Here is a 12,671-nt window from a genome sequence, read left to right as displayed (position 1 = left end):
TTGTAAAGGAGTTTGAACCTGTTAAGCTGTGAGGCAGTCTACCGTCAATTTTTCGGATTAAAGAGACTATTACTAGATTTTGTAGAAGTTGATAAAGATTTGATTTTAACAGAAATAGGTAGAAAATTTTTGTACAGAATCACAGCAGCCCACAACTGAAAGAAAGAATGATGATGAAGTTTAGAAGCCAAAGAGAAGCAATGTGAATGCTGCATTTCAAACTCTGGAAGCACTCATTCTGACATCAGAAGATACCCATAACAACAAAATTATTTATGGAAATTGAGTGTGCTGCTACAAATCAATGAATGCTCAAGAATCAAATGAAGCAAATAACTATAAAAAAAATATTTCTCAAAAACTAAATACTGTAATTTGTAATTGTACAAGATGTGTACAATCCAACCACAGATAAGAAGTCCTGAATTTTATTATATATAATTAATTATTTGGAGAAATTAGTTGGATGCAATATTAAGCAAATGTATGTATGTTCATAATTTATTTTCATAATAAATTAACTTTCAAAATTACTTTCAGAATTGTTTATTATACAAACTTGTAGACAGCAGCACAATAATCAAATTAATTCAGTACAATTGAGCTCTATCATAAAGAAAATAAAATAACAAACAATAGCTTAAAATCAACGCTTCACAATGTACATTTAGTCTACTTTCCTCACCTGGCATGAAAATAGACTGTTCTTGGAAATCTGCCAACTGAGGATGTGATCCATCCTAATAATGAACCATCCTAATTAACAAACAGCTTACATTTTGGTTCCTAGAAAGTTTGTAATTAGGATGTTTACTGTACCAATAATTAACTTCTCAATAACTTAACAAATCCAAAATAAGTAATCAGAACAGTCCAGCAAAAATTATTTAATTTATATTTATTAAGCTTTACAATTGTCTTTTATTCAAAATTAATTTAAATAAGACTTTATATTTTGTTTATTTTGTAAACAAATTTTACAACCATTTTATTACTATTGAATTCAAACAATTTAATAAAAGTTAACAGTTATAAATTCTATTAGTTTACAGAATGCAATTTATCATCCCTGTAATTATGTACACTCAAACCTGTTTTTGTGCAGTGGATAGGGACCACATAAAAGAATACGCATAAAAAAAATCACACAAAAAAAGACCACACAAAAAAAGGTTTGAGTGTAATTTTCATCTAAAAATGAGGTGTGTTAAGGTAGCAGATAAAATTTGTTATTCCATCTCATCTGCTATGTTAAACCCTTAATTATTAATAATCAAATATCTCACAAGATAAATATTTTATTTATAAAGATTGCTGATAAAAATACTATAAAAATTGCAAAAATCATTTATATATAAATCATTTTGACAAAGGATAGAAATGTTATCATTTATCTCCTATAATTACCAGAAGATTTATCAAGAAGAAATGAATATTTCTTTTTGATAAACATTCAATTCATTTAACAAATGCAATTGGATAAAAAAAAACTATAGTTTGGTCTTTCTAAGAATCTTTAAAAAATGAGACTAAAAGACATCTAAAGCCTGGACTTATTACATAAAATCATAATTTATTTTATTATATATAAAATTAGTTTGATTCTAATCATACATTTTATGATATATTTGTTCAATTTTCTGAAAATGATTTTTAAACAAAAATTAATTCTTTAATTTATTTAAACATTTTAAGTTTATTTAGTGTTTATAGTTATTCAAAATATTTATTTAAAAGTATATTTAAATATGTCTGTACAAGTATTTTTGAAATCATTATATACATATTAAGAGTTATTTTTTAATGATGATATTAATAAAAAATTTATAATAATGATATCTGAGAGAATTATAAACTTATCAATTTTGTTAAATTTCACTTACCAGAAACAACATAAAAATCATCATCACCCAAATCCCAAGCATCATCTGTACTCTGCTGAAAATCTTGAAAGGAACTAGAAGATGCATTTCGTTTATGTTTATATTTCAGTGAATCTCCTTTTTTAGGTGTGGAAGGTCTTAAAAAATTTTAAAAACTAAATTTAGTTACAAAAATTTTACTGTATTTGGTTGAAATAATCTACTATCTTTTATAATTTTTATAGAAATGCAAAAGTTTATATAATAAACCATACAAGTTGAAAAATACTTCATTACATTTAATTTATTAGGAATAACTATACAATAATCTGTTTGAAAATAATGATATCACTGTGCAAATTTTAACACAAATAAATATAAATAAAATTTAGCAAAATATTTTCTTTTTATTAATAATTATTTAAGACATTTTTGAGCAATTATATAACATTAAAATGTTCTGTAACCATATAAAACATCTCAAATACTAAATTAGTATAAAAATAATAAAGTTTCATTTGTCTTTATACATTAATTTTCAGATTCATAAATTTCATTATTATTATTATTGTAAGTTAATTTATAATAAAAACTTATGCACATATAGAAACTATAAAATTTTTATTAAAAAATAATATTACTTTCATATTTTAAAATCATTAAATTTTAGAACTTTTTTTTTTAAATTTGTAAATACTAAATTATGTATTTTAAAATTATTTTTTTTTCTGAATGAATCTTCTATAATAAAAAACTAATACATATATATATATATATATGATATATAATGTAAAATATTTTTATTTTATACATAATTTTTATACTAACAATAGTTTTGGAAAATAAAATAGAGACAAAGCCAAGGAAAAAATTACTCCATTTAGAAGACTGAAGAAGATAAAACAGTCTTCTCCATTAAAAGCAGAATATAATCTGAAGCAAATTTCAGATTTATAATATGGAAATTCTGCCAATATGATCCAACATTGATAATTTTGCAACTGATCTGATCCTCACTTCTATCCATACTCTACAGTAGGGGTCACCAAAGTGGTAAATATTGACCCCTTGGGGGTCGATATAACATTACTGGGGTCGATTGGGGGGTTCAATTGAAAAAATTAACTAAAATCACAAATATAACTATACATATTATTATGTCTTTGAATATTGTTTCAATGAATTTAATAGTACAGCTACCCCCGTCAGCATGTAAAATGGCTACAAATGAAGTTGCACAGGACAGACAGAAATTTCAGAGTCCATACTCAGTTCTTATTACATAGTACATGTCAAGCATTCGCAGCATTCATTAACTTGTATCTGATTTGCAGTACACTGACGTTATTAGCACCTCTGTGGCAGTTTTTAAGCCACTGTTCATTTAATTTTAGTATTTCACATAAATACAATAAATGTAAAAGATGTAAAATTAAAAGAAATGTATTAAAATAGTAGGAGCTTGTTTTTTTTTGCTTGTTACACAAACTTTTTGGTGGGGGATTGATGTGAGGTTTCAAAAAGTTGTAGAGGGTCAACGATCAAAAAAGTTTGACGACTTCTGCTCTACAAGTAATGGTAATAAATGAAATCCAGAAAATTTATTGGTTTAGAGAATATTCATTTTATTTGCTAACCATTTAAATTCAAGTATAAAGAAATAGAAGTTTACAAATTAATTTACAAGAAGCTTTCAGATCTAGGCCCTAGGCAATTATATTGTCTAATTTATCTAGGCCTAACTCTGGCTCTATTTTTAGAAAAAAATTTGAAAACACCCTGAATAAATTTATAACTTTATAGAAAAATTACCAGATTGAAAATGACAGATCTGAAATTGCTGAATCTGGTGAATATTGTCAATATTGTTTGCATATTGCCTGTCCATTGTTATGCGATGCCCTTATCAACGTGGTGTTGTAAAAATGACACCACTCTATATATCATGTCTTTATCACTGGAAAAATCACATGGAGAGAAAAAGCTCTGTTTACTATGGGTTAGTTTTACAGCATATGTCCATAGTCATGTTCAAATGTATGTAATGGACAAATTATGCAAAGGATACATGGATGTACTATAGATTACCACCTATGGAATTTCGGGACTTTGAGTATATATTTGAACTCAGAGGACCAAGACGAGTTCAACGATATCCTACTTTTGAACTGGAGATGAAAAATAAAAAAGATATAATACTTTTTTTTGTGTTCATGCGATGATCGGGAGTCGTGTCGCTCTCTCCACTAAGCCTATTGCATGTTTAACAGGCAGTCAGGCAAGTCGGCCATATATACCATCAACAAAGGCAGATGTTGATCCACGAGCACACTGATTGTCTACAGTTCGAGTTAAGTCCTTTTTGCACACCCTCATGCTCGTTGACCTCGGGGGCTATGGCTCCTCAGTCTCGCTATCGCTCACAGTCGGCTAGTACTACGAGCTGATAGTGCTATTGCAATCGGGAGTCGCGATGCTTGAACAAAAGGAAAAAAAGGAACTGGTGTTCGACTGTTCGTGCTCCTGACGGACTCCCCTCAGGAAGGGAGCCACCGATTGTTTAATGTCACTAGTTATTCATTCACAGTAGTTCTTGGACAAAAGAAAAAAAAGGAACTGGCATTCGACTGTTCATGCAATTTCTTGCCTTTCAGCGTGTTTTTTTAAAATTTGTTTGCAGACTTGTAGTTGCTAGTTTTTAGTTTTTTTAAAATTTGTTTGCAGACACTGTAGTTGCTAGTGCTGCTATCTTGATAGCAGTGACTAGCAGCACTAGCAACTACAGTGCCGTCTGTGCGAAAGCATTAAAAAAGTATGATAACTTTCTTATTTTTCGTCTCCGGTCCAAAAGTAGGGTATCGTTGAACTCGTCTCAGTCCCCTCAGTTCAGATACATACTCAAAGTCCTGAAATTCTATAAGTGGTAATCTATAGTATCCCCGAATACATTTTAAAAAAATAAAGAAAAACAAAAATATCAGAATATCAGTTTATAAATGAATTGATTCTAATATATTGGGAACATTCCAAAATGCTGATATATTGGTATTGGTTACATCTCTAATGAAAATCGGTAATATCAGATATCATCATTGCACAATGAACCTTTTAGATTGAGATGTATTTGGCCTACTGGTCACCCCACCTGTACAATAAACAATCATTGTTATGATAAAATATCCCATTGATAAGATTTTTAAGTCTGTATTAATTTTTGTAAATTTTATAAGTTTAAATAAATGTTTTAAATGCAGAAAAATCAAATGAATTATCATCAACACTTCTTGCTATATTTGAAAAATTTTATTTTACTAAATTTAATTATTGTTTAAATAAAACTTGTGAACTGATTTAAACAATTTTCACATTTTCTGTCATTCTCCATAGTTTTTTCTGTATATGATATTTTAATGGAAGTAATAGATAATGTGACAAAGTCAAAAATAAACCAAATATGTACTGTTAATGTAGTGTAAGTTATTAGGAGCATTTACAGACCACCATCTTCAAAATGAATACACACTAACTATATATTTGTAGTGTCTATACTATCTGTCAAAGCAATATTAGAATCCATTTTTTAATGCCTCTAAGATATTTAGTTGCTGTGGTTCAACTTTGACTTCCATTGATCACCCTAATCAGCAAATATCTGACCAAGAAGAACATAAGAGCATAACAGAGCTTTCTCAATTGTCTTGCTCTTTTGATTTTGCTCCTGCACACTATCTGTTTCCTGAAATCAAAGAAAAGTTGAAGGAATGCAGATTCCAATAAGCCACAGTGGCAAGTCATTAAAGATATCACAAAAATGGCTTTAAGTCTTCTTTGACAAATGATATAGACAGATGTTGGCAAAAGTGGCTAGCTGCAGAAAGAGCTTATTATGAGAACATGTGTAAAAATTTCTGTATTGTGTAATAATACCTGTACCAAAATTTGATTTATTTTTGATTGTATTATGTTTACTGTGACATGATACATTCATAGCTTCAAAGAGTGTCCAGTTCATTATCACTGTCAATGTGTCTGAAATTATCTCAGTTTTTAGAGCCTAAAGCCCATGCTTCTAAGTTAGCACTTTTTAAATCGCCATATATATTATTGATTAAATTGAAAAAGTAAAACTTTTCTAATAAACAAAATAAGTATAGAATAAAACATTAAAAAGGAAGGGGTCTTTGATGTTTGTTCTCCAAATTATTGTATTTGCTAATATATAACTCAGGAGAGCTTTTCTAACATTACATCATTGTGGAATTATTTTATCAATTCTCAATTTTGCTTTTTATTTTGTTCTACTCATTTACATATTGTTATAAAATAGCATATAGAAAATTCTATAAAAAAATTGTAATTTAAATTTTAATTAATTTTTTAAATAGAAATAAATCAGAGAAATTAGTTACTTTTAATTATCAAATAAAAAAATTTAACTTACTGTGATTCAAGTCTAGGAGGATGCATAGCTCCATACACTGGTTTAATACTATAAAAAAAATACATAAATATTAAATTCTTATTAAAATGAACAACATATGTAAATGAAATCAAAAAAATATTTCATTTTAATGTTGAGATTCATAATGAAAAGAGTAATTTCAGTAGAAAAAAACAATATTCTAGTTTCATAAAACTGTATCAAATGATTATCTATAAAAAAAGAAGATATATGATGCTTTGATAGGTTTTTCAATTTATAATTGTGTCTTCACCATTTGTCATTTTCTGTATCAAATGCCAAGTCAAAAATTTTTTGTAGTAGACTATTTTCAAATACCTTTAATTTCTTTTCCATTTTTTAAAACCTTATTGTATCTCATAGAATACACCCATGATATTCCTTCCTGTTGTAAGAGGCAACTAACAGACTTAGAAATAGGCCAAAAACCCATTCTGTAAAAAGTCGCCATTATAAGACTGTACAACTTCAGAAAAAACATAAAATCAACATAACAAAATTAATACAATATATGAAGTACTATAATCCTTATATTATATCTTACAAACTTCACATTTTAGGTTATTATAATTTAAATAATGAGAAACCATATATAACAATTCTAAAATTTATATATGTAAACAATCAAAAAATTTAACCTTTAAAATTAAAATCTTTATATACAGAAATAAGCATTTTTGTAATGACATAAAAACTAATAAATATAAAAATAATTACTTTTATATAAGTAATAACTTTTCATGTGAATATTATTTTTATTCTACTTGATTACAGCAAGAGATCAAATGAAGTGTGGACTTATGAGAAGTAGCACAAGGAGTTTCTGGTGATATTGCAGGTTGAAGGTACAGCACCTGACAGATTCATTATGCATCACCAATTTCCAAGTTTAATTATTATATTTTCAATTTCCAAATCTCTAGTTATTTTAAAAAGACATTTCTAGGTATTGCAACATTTATTTAAAATAACTAGAAATACCCTACAGTACAGAACAAATTTACATGATGGATAGTTATGTGAAGAAAAAGTTATCAAAAATTAATGCACAGTATAAAAAAATTAAGGCATTCATCTGAAAAAAATGGATCATCTTACAGTTCTGTTCGTAAAGCTACAAACAGAATCAAATCTAAGCATTTCTAAATTATATGAACATTTAGAAATTATTAAAATTTATGATAACGTAAGAATAGACGAAAACAAAGGGGTACAACTAGATCCCATCTGGCACTCTTACTTACACACCTGAAACCTATTAGCCAGAAGGTAATACTATATCATCAACACCGGATACCACCCTATAGCAGCATTGCTTCAGTAGTAGTGAACATTGTTTCTATGAGCTGACTGCATGCAAAAACATATGTAACCTTTCTTAAAACAGCTCTTACTTTTGTAACTGTAATCTTGTTTATAGCATTGTATTACATTCATCTACAATAGTATTTATTTCACAATTAATTTCATTAGCAACAATTTTAATCTCTGGTTACTATTTGTACAGAAAAAATAATATAATGACTGTGAAATCATTATATTATTCAAATATGAAGTCATCCACACATCAGCAACAAAATAGATTGTTCCTTTTATATATGTATAAAAATGTGATTTTTGTAATATTTTAATTATAAACCTGTTTATAACAAAAAAAAAAAAAAAAAAACCACTTGTACTTTTGTAGCCTCCTGTATATTCATCAAATTGTAACAGATACAGCTGCTGAAGAGGGACAGACAACCTTTCCAAAATTCATACTGTTGTCATAATAAACCTGTGTCTGCCTACTTCTGTGTGATTACTCTGACAATGTCAATAGTGTGTGATAAGTCCTCCATAAAGGCAAAACTTAGTGCTCATAGTTCCATAAAAAATATATTATTATTTACAAAATTTTGGTAAAGGTAGAAATTTTTCAGGTTCTATAGTAATTAAAAAATATTTATGTGCAAGTTTTAAGGATTATGTTGTCAAGTCTTCTAGCAAATTTTCTAAAAGCAAATTGCTATAGTATTTTAATAATTTTATAAATTTTTAAAACATCATTATACATAATTAGATACAATAGTTCATAATGATCCATAATTTTTATATCAGAATAAAAATTACAAAAGTTTATGTATATTATTACATTATTTTTATAATATTTAGTTATTTAATATTATAATATTAAATTATTATAAAATAATATATAATATAATATATGAATTCATTCAGCTATAAAATAATATATAAAATTTTTATATTATTTGATGGTTGAATGAATTCAATGAAATGACAATATAGAGAGGTTTCAAGGTCGCATGTCACGTGAGAAAACACACGTTTGCTCCGCCCATTCGCCATTTTTGTGGTAGTTTTCGTTCGCTTAGCTCGCACGTGGTTTGTTGTTCGACGCCTTTTTTTTAGTTTAAACGTTCGAAAATACTGCTGTTCTGTTATCATGGATAAAGTTAAAAAAGATTCTTTTCTTGCGGGCTATTCTAGCAATCTAATAGGACGAGATATAGCTCTATATGAAGAGAAAATTTCGTTATGTGGAGGCGATCCATACGAAGCCAGTTTATCAGACTTTGTCGTTGATCAAGAGTTGTGGCTGAAAGTAGAATTTGGTGACATTATAAACTATTTGGTTTTGACAACAAATTTCTACACCCTGTCACAAATGAAAGCGTATAAATCTTTAGAGGCCCATAACTATTTAACAAGTGGCTGGGTTTCTCCTGATATCAAAGTAAAAGTCATGAATAACAACAAAGTAATATTGCTTGGAAAGGTATGTTTTCTTTTGTTTGTTTAAACTCGTGATTTTACTTATTTCTTAACTAAGAATTTTTGTCTGAAAGTAAAAAAGTCTTATTAAAAACAGCTGTGGCAATTTTTTTAATTCAAATTGTTCAGTACTTTTATTTTCTAGTTGAAATGAGTATATAATAAGCCTACTTGTTTTTAGTTTTAACATGTAATGTTTATAAGTTTGCACTAGCTAAAATCTGAAATTACATTAGTTCATTTATAAATGCACTATACCTAACTAAATTAATATAAGCAAATCAGTAAACTCTTTTAGGTTTTAAAATATAAATTAGTGTTTATTAATGTTAAAATTAAATGTTAATATAAATGTTCTAATGCTAGCACATTTCTTGACATAATTTTCTTAAATTCTTGAGAATGCTTTTTTCACATAATGTCTATTTTTTCAGGTTAGTCATTCTCAAAGCTTGAGAGTTCCACCTTTAAAAGTGTGGATTCTTGGCAAATCTTCTGGAGAAATTGTAACAGCGCACTGCAATTGCATGGCAGGTTGCTCTTCAGCATGTTCACATGTTGGTGCTGTACTTTTTGCTTTAGAAGTGGGTGTTAGAATCCGGGAGTCAAAAACATCCACCGACAGAGCAAATGAGTGGTTGCCTCCACATTCAAGAGTTCTTGCTCCTCGACCATTAAAAGAAATAAATTTTAGTTCGTCAATCTCAAAGTATAACTGCATGACTAGTTTAAATATTAACCAAAGGTCATTCAAAAAGAGAAACATGAAGGTAACACCTATGAATGACAGTGAGCTGGATTCATTTTTGTCAGATGTGGCAAAATGTAATCCACAAGCTTGCATTTTGGCTGTTACACCAAGATTTTCAGATCATTTTGTTCCAAGTCAGGATATACCTTTTCCTTTAATGTTTGGAAATCTGTTTAATCCATCACTTGTTGATCTGGAGTGGCCTGAGCTGGAAGAATACTGTTGCAAACTATTTCAAGAGTTGCAACTTACAGAAGACCAGGTAAAAAACATATGTGACATGACAACAAAACAATACAAACAGAAACTTTGGTTTCAGTATCGAGCTGGACGCATAACTGCATCTATTATGAAAGCAGCATGTCACACAAGTTTAACAAATCCAGCAAAGTCATTGATTAAAAAAATTTGTTACCCATTTGAACATCGATTCAAAAGCCCCTCTGTAAGATGGGGATGTGAACACGAAAGCCATGCACGATCAAAATACGAAGAAAAACATGCTAAATTACATCATAATTTCATTATTAAAGAAACAGGATTTCATGTGTTACCAGATCATCCATTTATTGGTGCCACACCTGATGGTCTTGTAGAATGCAACTGTTGTGGCCAAGGAGTGGTTGAAGTAAAATGTCCTTGGTGTCAGCGACAACAAAATATTGATGAAAACACGCCTAATTTTTTAGTTAAGGAGAATGGTATTTTCACAATTAACAAAAACAGTAATTATTACTATCAAATGCAAACACAAATATTTGTATGTAATGTCGAATATTGTGACTTTGTAGTTTGGACAGAAAAAAGTTTGCATATTGAGAGAATTTATAGAGACTTTACATTGTGGAATACAATCATTGAAAAAGCAAAAAATTTTTTCAAATTATGTATATTACCGGAACTGACAACACGTTGGTATTCAAAACAATAGATTTAATAAATGTTTTTTTTTACAATTTCAAACATTACACAGTGTAAACTTGATTTTATTCAAATGGCACAACACTATTACATAAATTTATTAAAGAACAACTGACATGTACAATTTTTTCTATTGACGTGACATTGTCATGTCCTTTTAGTGTCACATGCTCAATTGGCAATGTTGATTCTAAAATTTTAAAATTATTTTTAATGCGACCGATTACTCGCTCTACATGGATTCTCAAATGAGATAGCTTTCTGCTTTCTGCTACTTCCAATGCAGAAAGTTGTTGTTTACCTCTGGTAAATGCAGGAACTGCTAGCTGTGCTCCAGTAATTCCAACACTATCTGTAATGTTGAAACCTCTGTCTGCTAGCACTAAATCCCCAGGCAGTAAATATTTAAGCAATCCCGAATGTTCGGTTAGGTGTTTGTCACTAACCCTTCCTCCCCAAGGTTCTGATATAAAAGACACAGAACCTTGAGGAGTAACACCTATTAAAAACTTTATTGTGTTATGGTGCTTATACTGGGACCATGTCAAATAGCGAGCATCTAACGATGAAGGCCGTTCAACAAAAAGCTCAAAACAGTCTATTATTACTGCAATCTTACTGCCAATAGTTTTTTTAAATTCTTTGGGCATAGTTTTTTGCAGCACATCTCTTTCAGGCCAAACAATCAATCTACTTAACCTGATGTATAAAATGTGCAGCCACTTGTCAAAGATTCGGCATATTGTTGCCTTTGAAATATTAAATCTGTAAGCCAAATCTTCCAAACTTAAATTTAAGCGAATTCTCATCAAACATACTATCATCTCTTGAAAAGGAGTTAATTTTCTGGAATTTGGATGATCAATTTGTTTACAACAAAGGTTCAGCACCAATGATAGCAATTTAAAATTGCTGAGTCCAGTAAAAAAACGAATCTTGTTGTCATCACCCTCAAAAAACTCTTCATTAAGAACATATGTTTTTTTTAATAACGAAACTTCAGTTTTCAAGTTTGCACACTCAAGTTGCAAGCTTTCTATATCTTTAACTTTAAATTCGGTCTGGCAAGTGACAGTTTCAAGTAAAGATGTAGTTTGTACCCATGCATTAGATTTTAAAGGCTCTGCTTCTTCCATTTCTGCAGTTGTAGAGATATCTGCGTCTTTAACAGTAGAAGGTTGGGTGCAAGCTTCAGCTTCTAAGGCAGCTCGTTGTATCTTGCGATTACGTGCTCTTTCATAACGCTCCTGATTTGCAGTTAAGTTGTGGCTGCTCTCATATCCCATGTGTAATGTTGGCACCCAGTCTGGTGATGACTCATCATACAATGAAGAAGGTTTTCCTTTGGGGTGAAAAAAACTTTTTAAATAATATATTATGACAATTTAATATTAAATTAAACACAGTGTATTAATAATAATAATGTTATTAATTTCACATATTAAAAAAAACTTATCATAATGGTATGTTATATATAAATAATAAATAAGAATTTGTCAGGAACAAGTTGAACATTACTATGTAATAATTATTTGTTACTAATGTAAAAATGCCAAGTAAAAAGTAGCATCTTAAAGAAATGTTAATGTTGCTCACCAAAATAACCCAACTTAGCTATTTGTAAATGAACAATGGAAATTATTAGTTTATATCTTAAAAATACACTTATTTATGTAAATTAGACTGGAGGAAAATTGGCTCAAAATGCACTTCTAATTCTTCATCTGCTAAGTGATTATCTTTGTTTAACACTTTAATGTTAACTCTACTGCATATTTATTATAAGCAGACACTATGATACTCATGCAAAAGTTTATTTAATTTATTGATAACTAGTAATTTGATTTCTTGTTTATTTGAAATGAAATGTTTCTGACAAACTCTTGTATTGATATTCACT

General features: G+C 28.9%; 2 protein-coding genes across 2 annotated transcripts in view; both read right to left on the bottom strand.

Moving 5' to 3' along the window:
- The window catches only part of Tbc1d22 (TBC1 domain family member 22), a 58,214-nt gene that overhangs the window by 34,963 nt on the left and 10,580 nt on the right, over window positions 1–12,671 (bottom strand). Inside the window, exons 2-3 of the mRNA XM_067272926.1 lie at window positions 6,304–6,351; window positions 1,884–2,020 (exon numbers count right to left, since the gene is read on the bottom strand). Of these exons, the coding sequence (XP_067129027.1) occupies window positions 1,884–2,020; window positions 6,304–6,351 (185 nt within the window). The remainder of the gene's footprint in view (window positions 1–1,883; window positions 2,021–6,303; window positions 6,352–12,671) is intronic.
- On the bottom strand, window positions 10,787–12,127 carry LOC136977497 (uncharacterized). Its single transcript, XM_067272994.1, has one exon. The coding sequence runs from the start codon at window positions 12,055–12,057 to the stop codon at window positions 10,837–10,839; it is 1,221 nt and encodes a 406-aa protein (XP_067129095.1). The 5' UTR covers window positions 12,058–12,127; the 3' UTR covers window positions 10,787–10,836.

The sequence above is a fragment of the Centruroides vittatus genome, unplaced genomic scaffold (assembly GCF_030686945.1).
Source record: "Centruroides vittatus isolate TY-2023 unplaced genomic scaffold, ASM3068694v2 contig_459, whole genome shotgun sequence".
NCBI classification, from domain to species: Eukaryota; Metazoa; Arthropoda; class Arachnida; order Scorpiones; family Buthidae; genus Centruroides; species Centruroides vittatus.
Note: the sequence above shows the minus strand (reverse complement) of the source record. Positions and strands in the feature narration are given on the sequence as shown.

Coding starts and splice junctions, on each gene's coding strand:
- LOC136977497 (XM_067272994.1), bottom strand. CDS start 12,057: ATGGGATATGAGAGCAGCCACAACTTAACTGCAAATCAGGAGCGTTAT.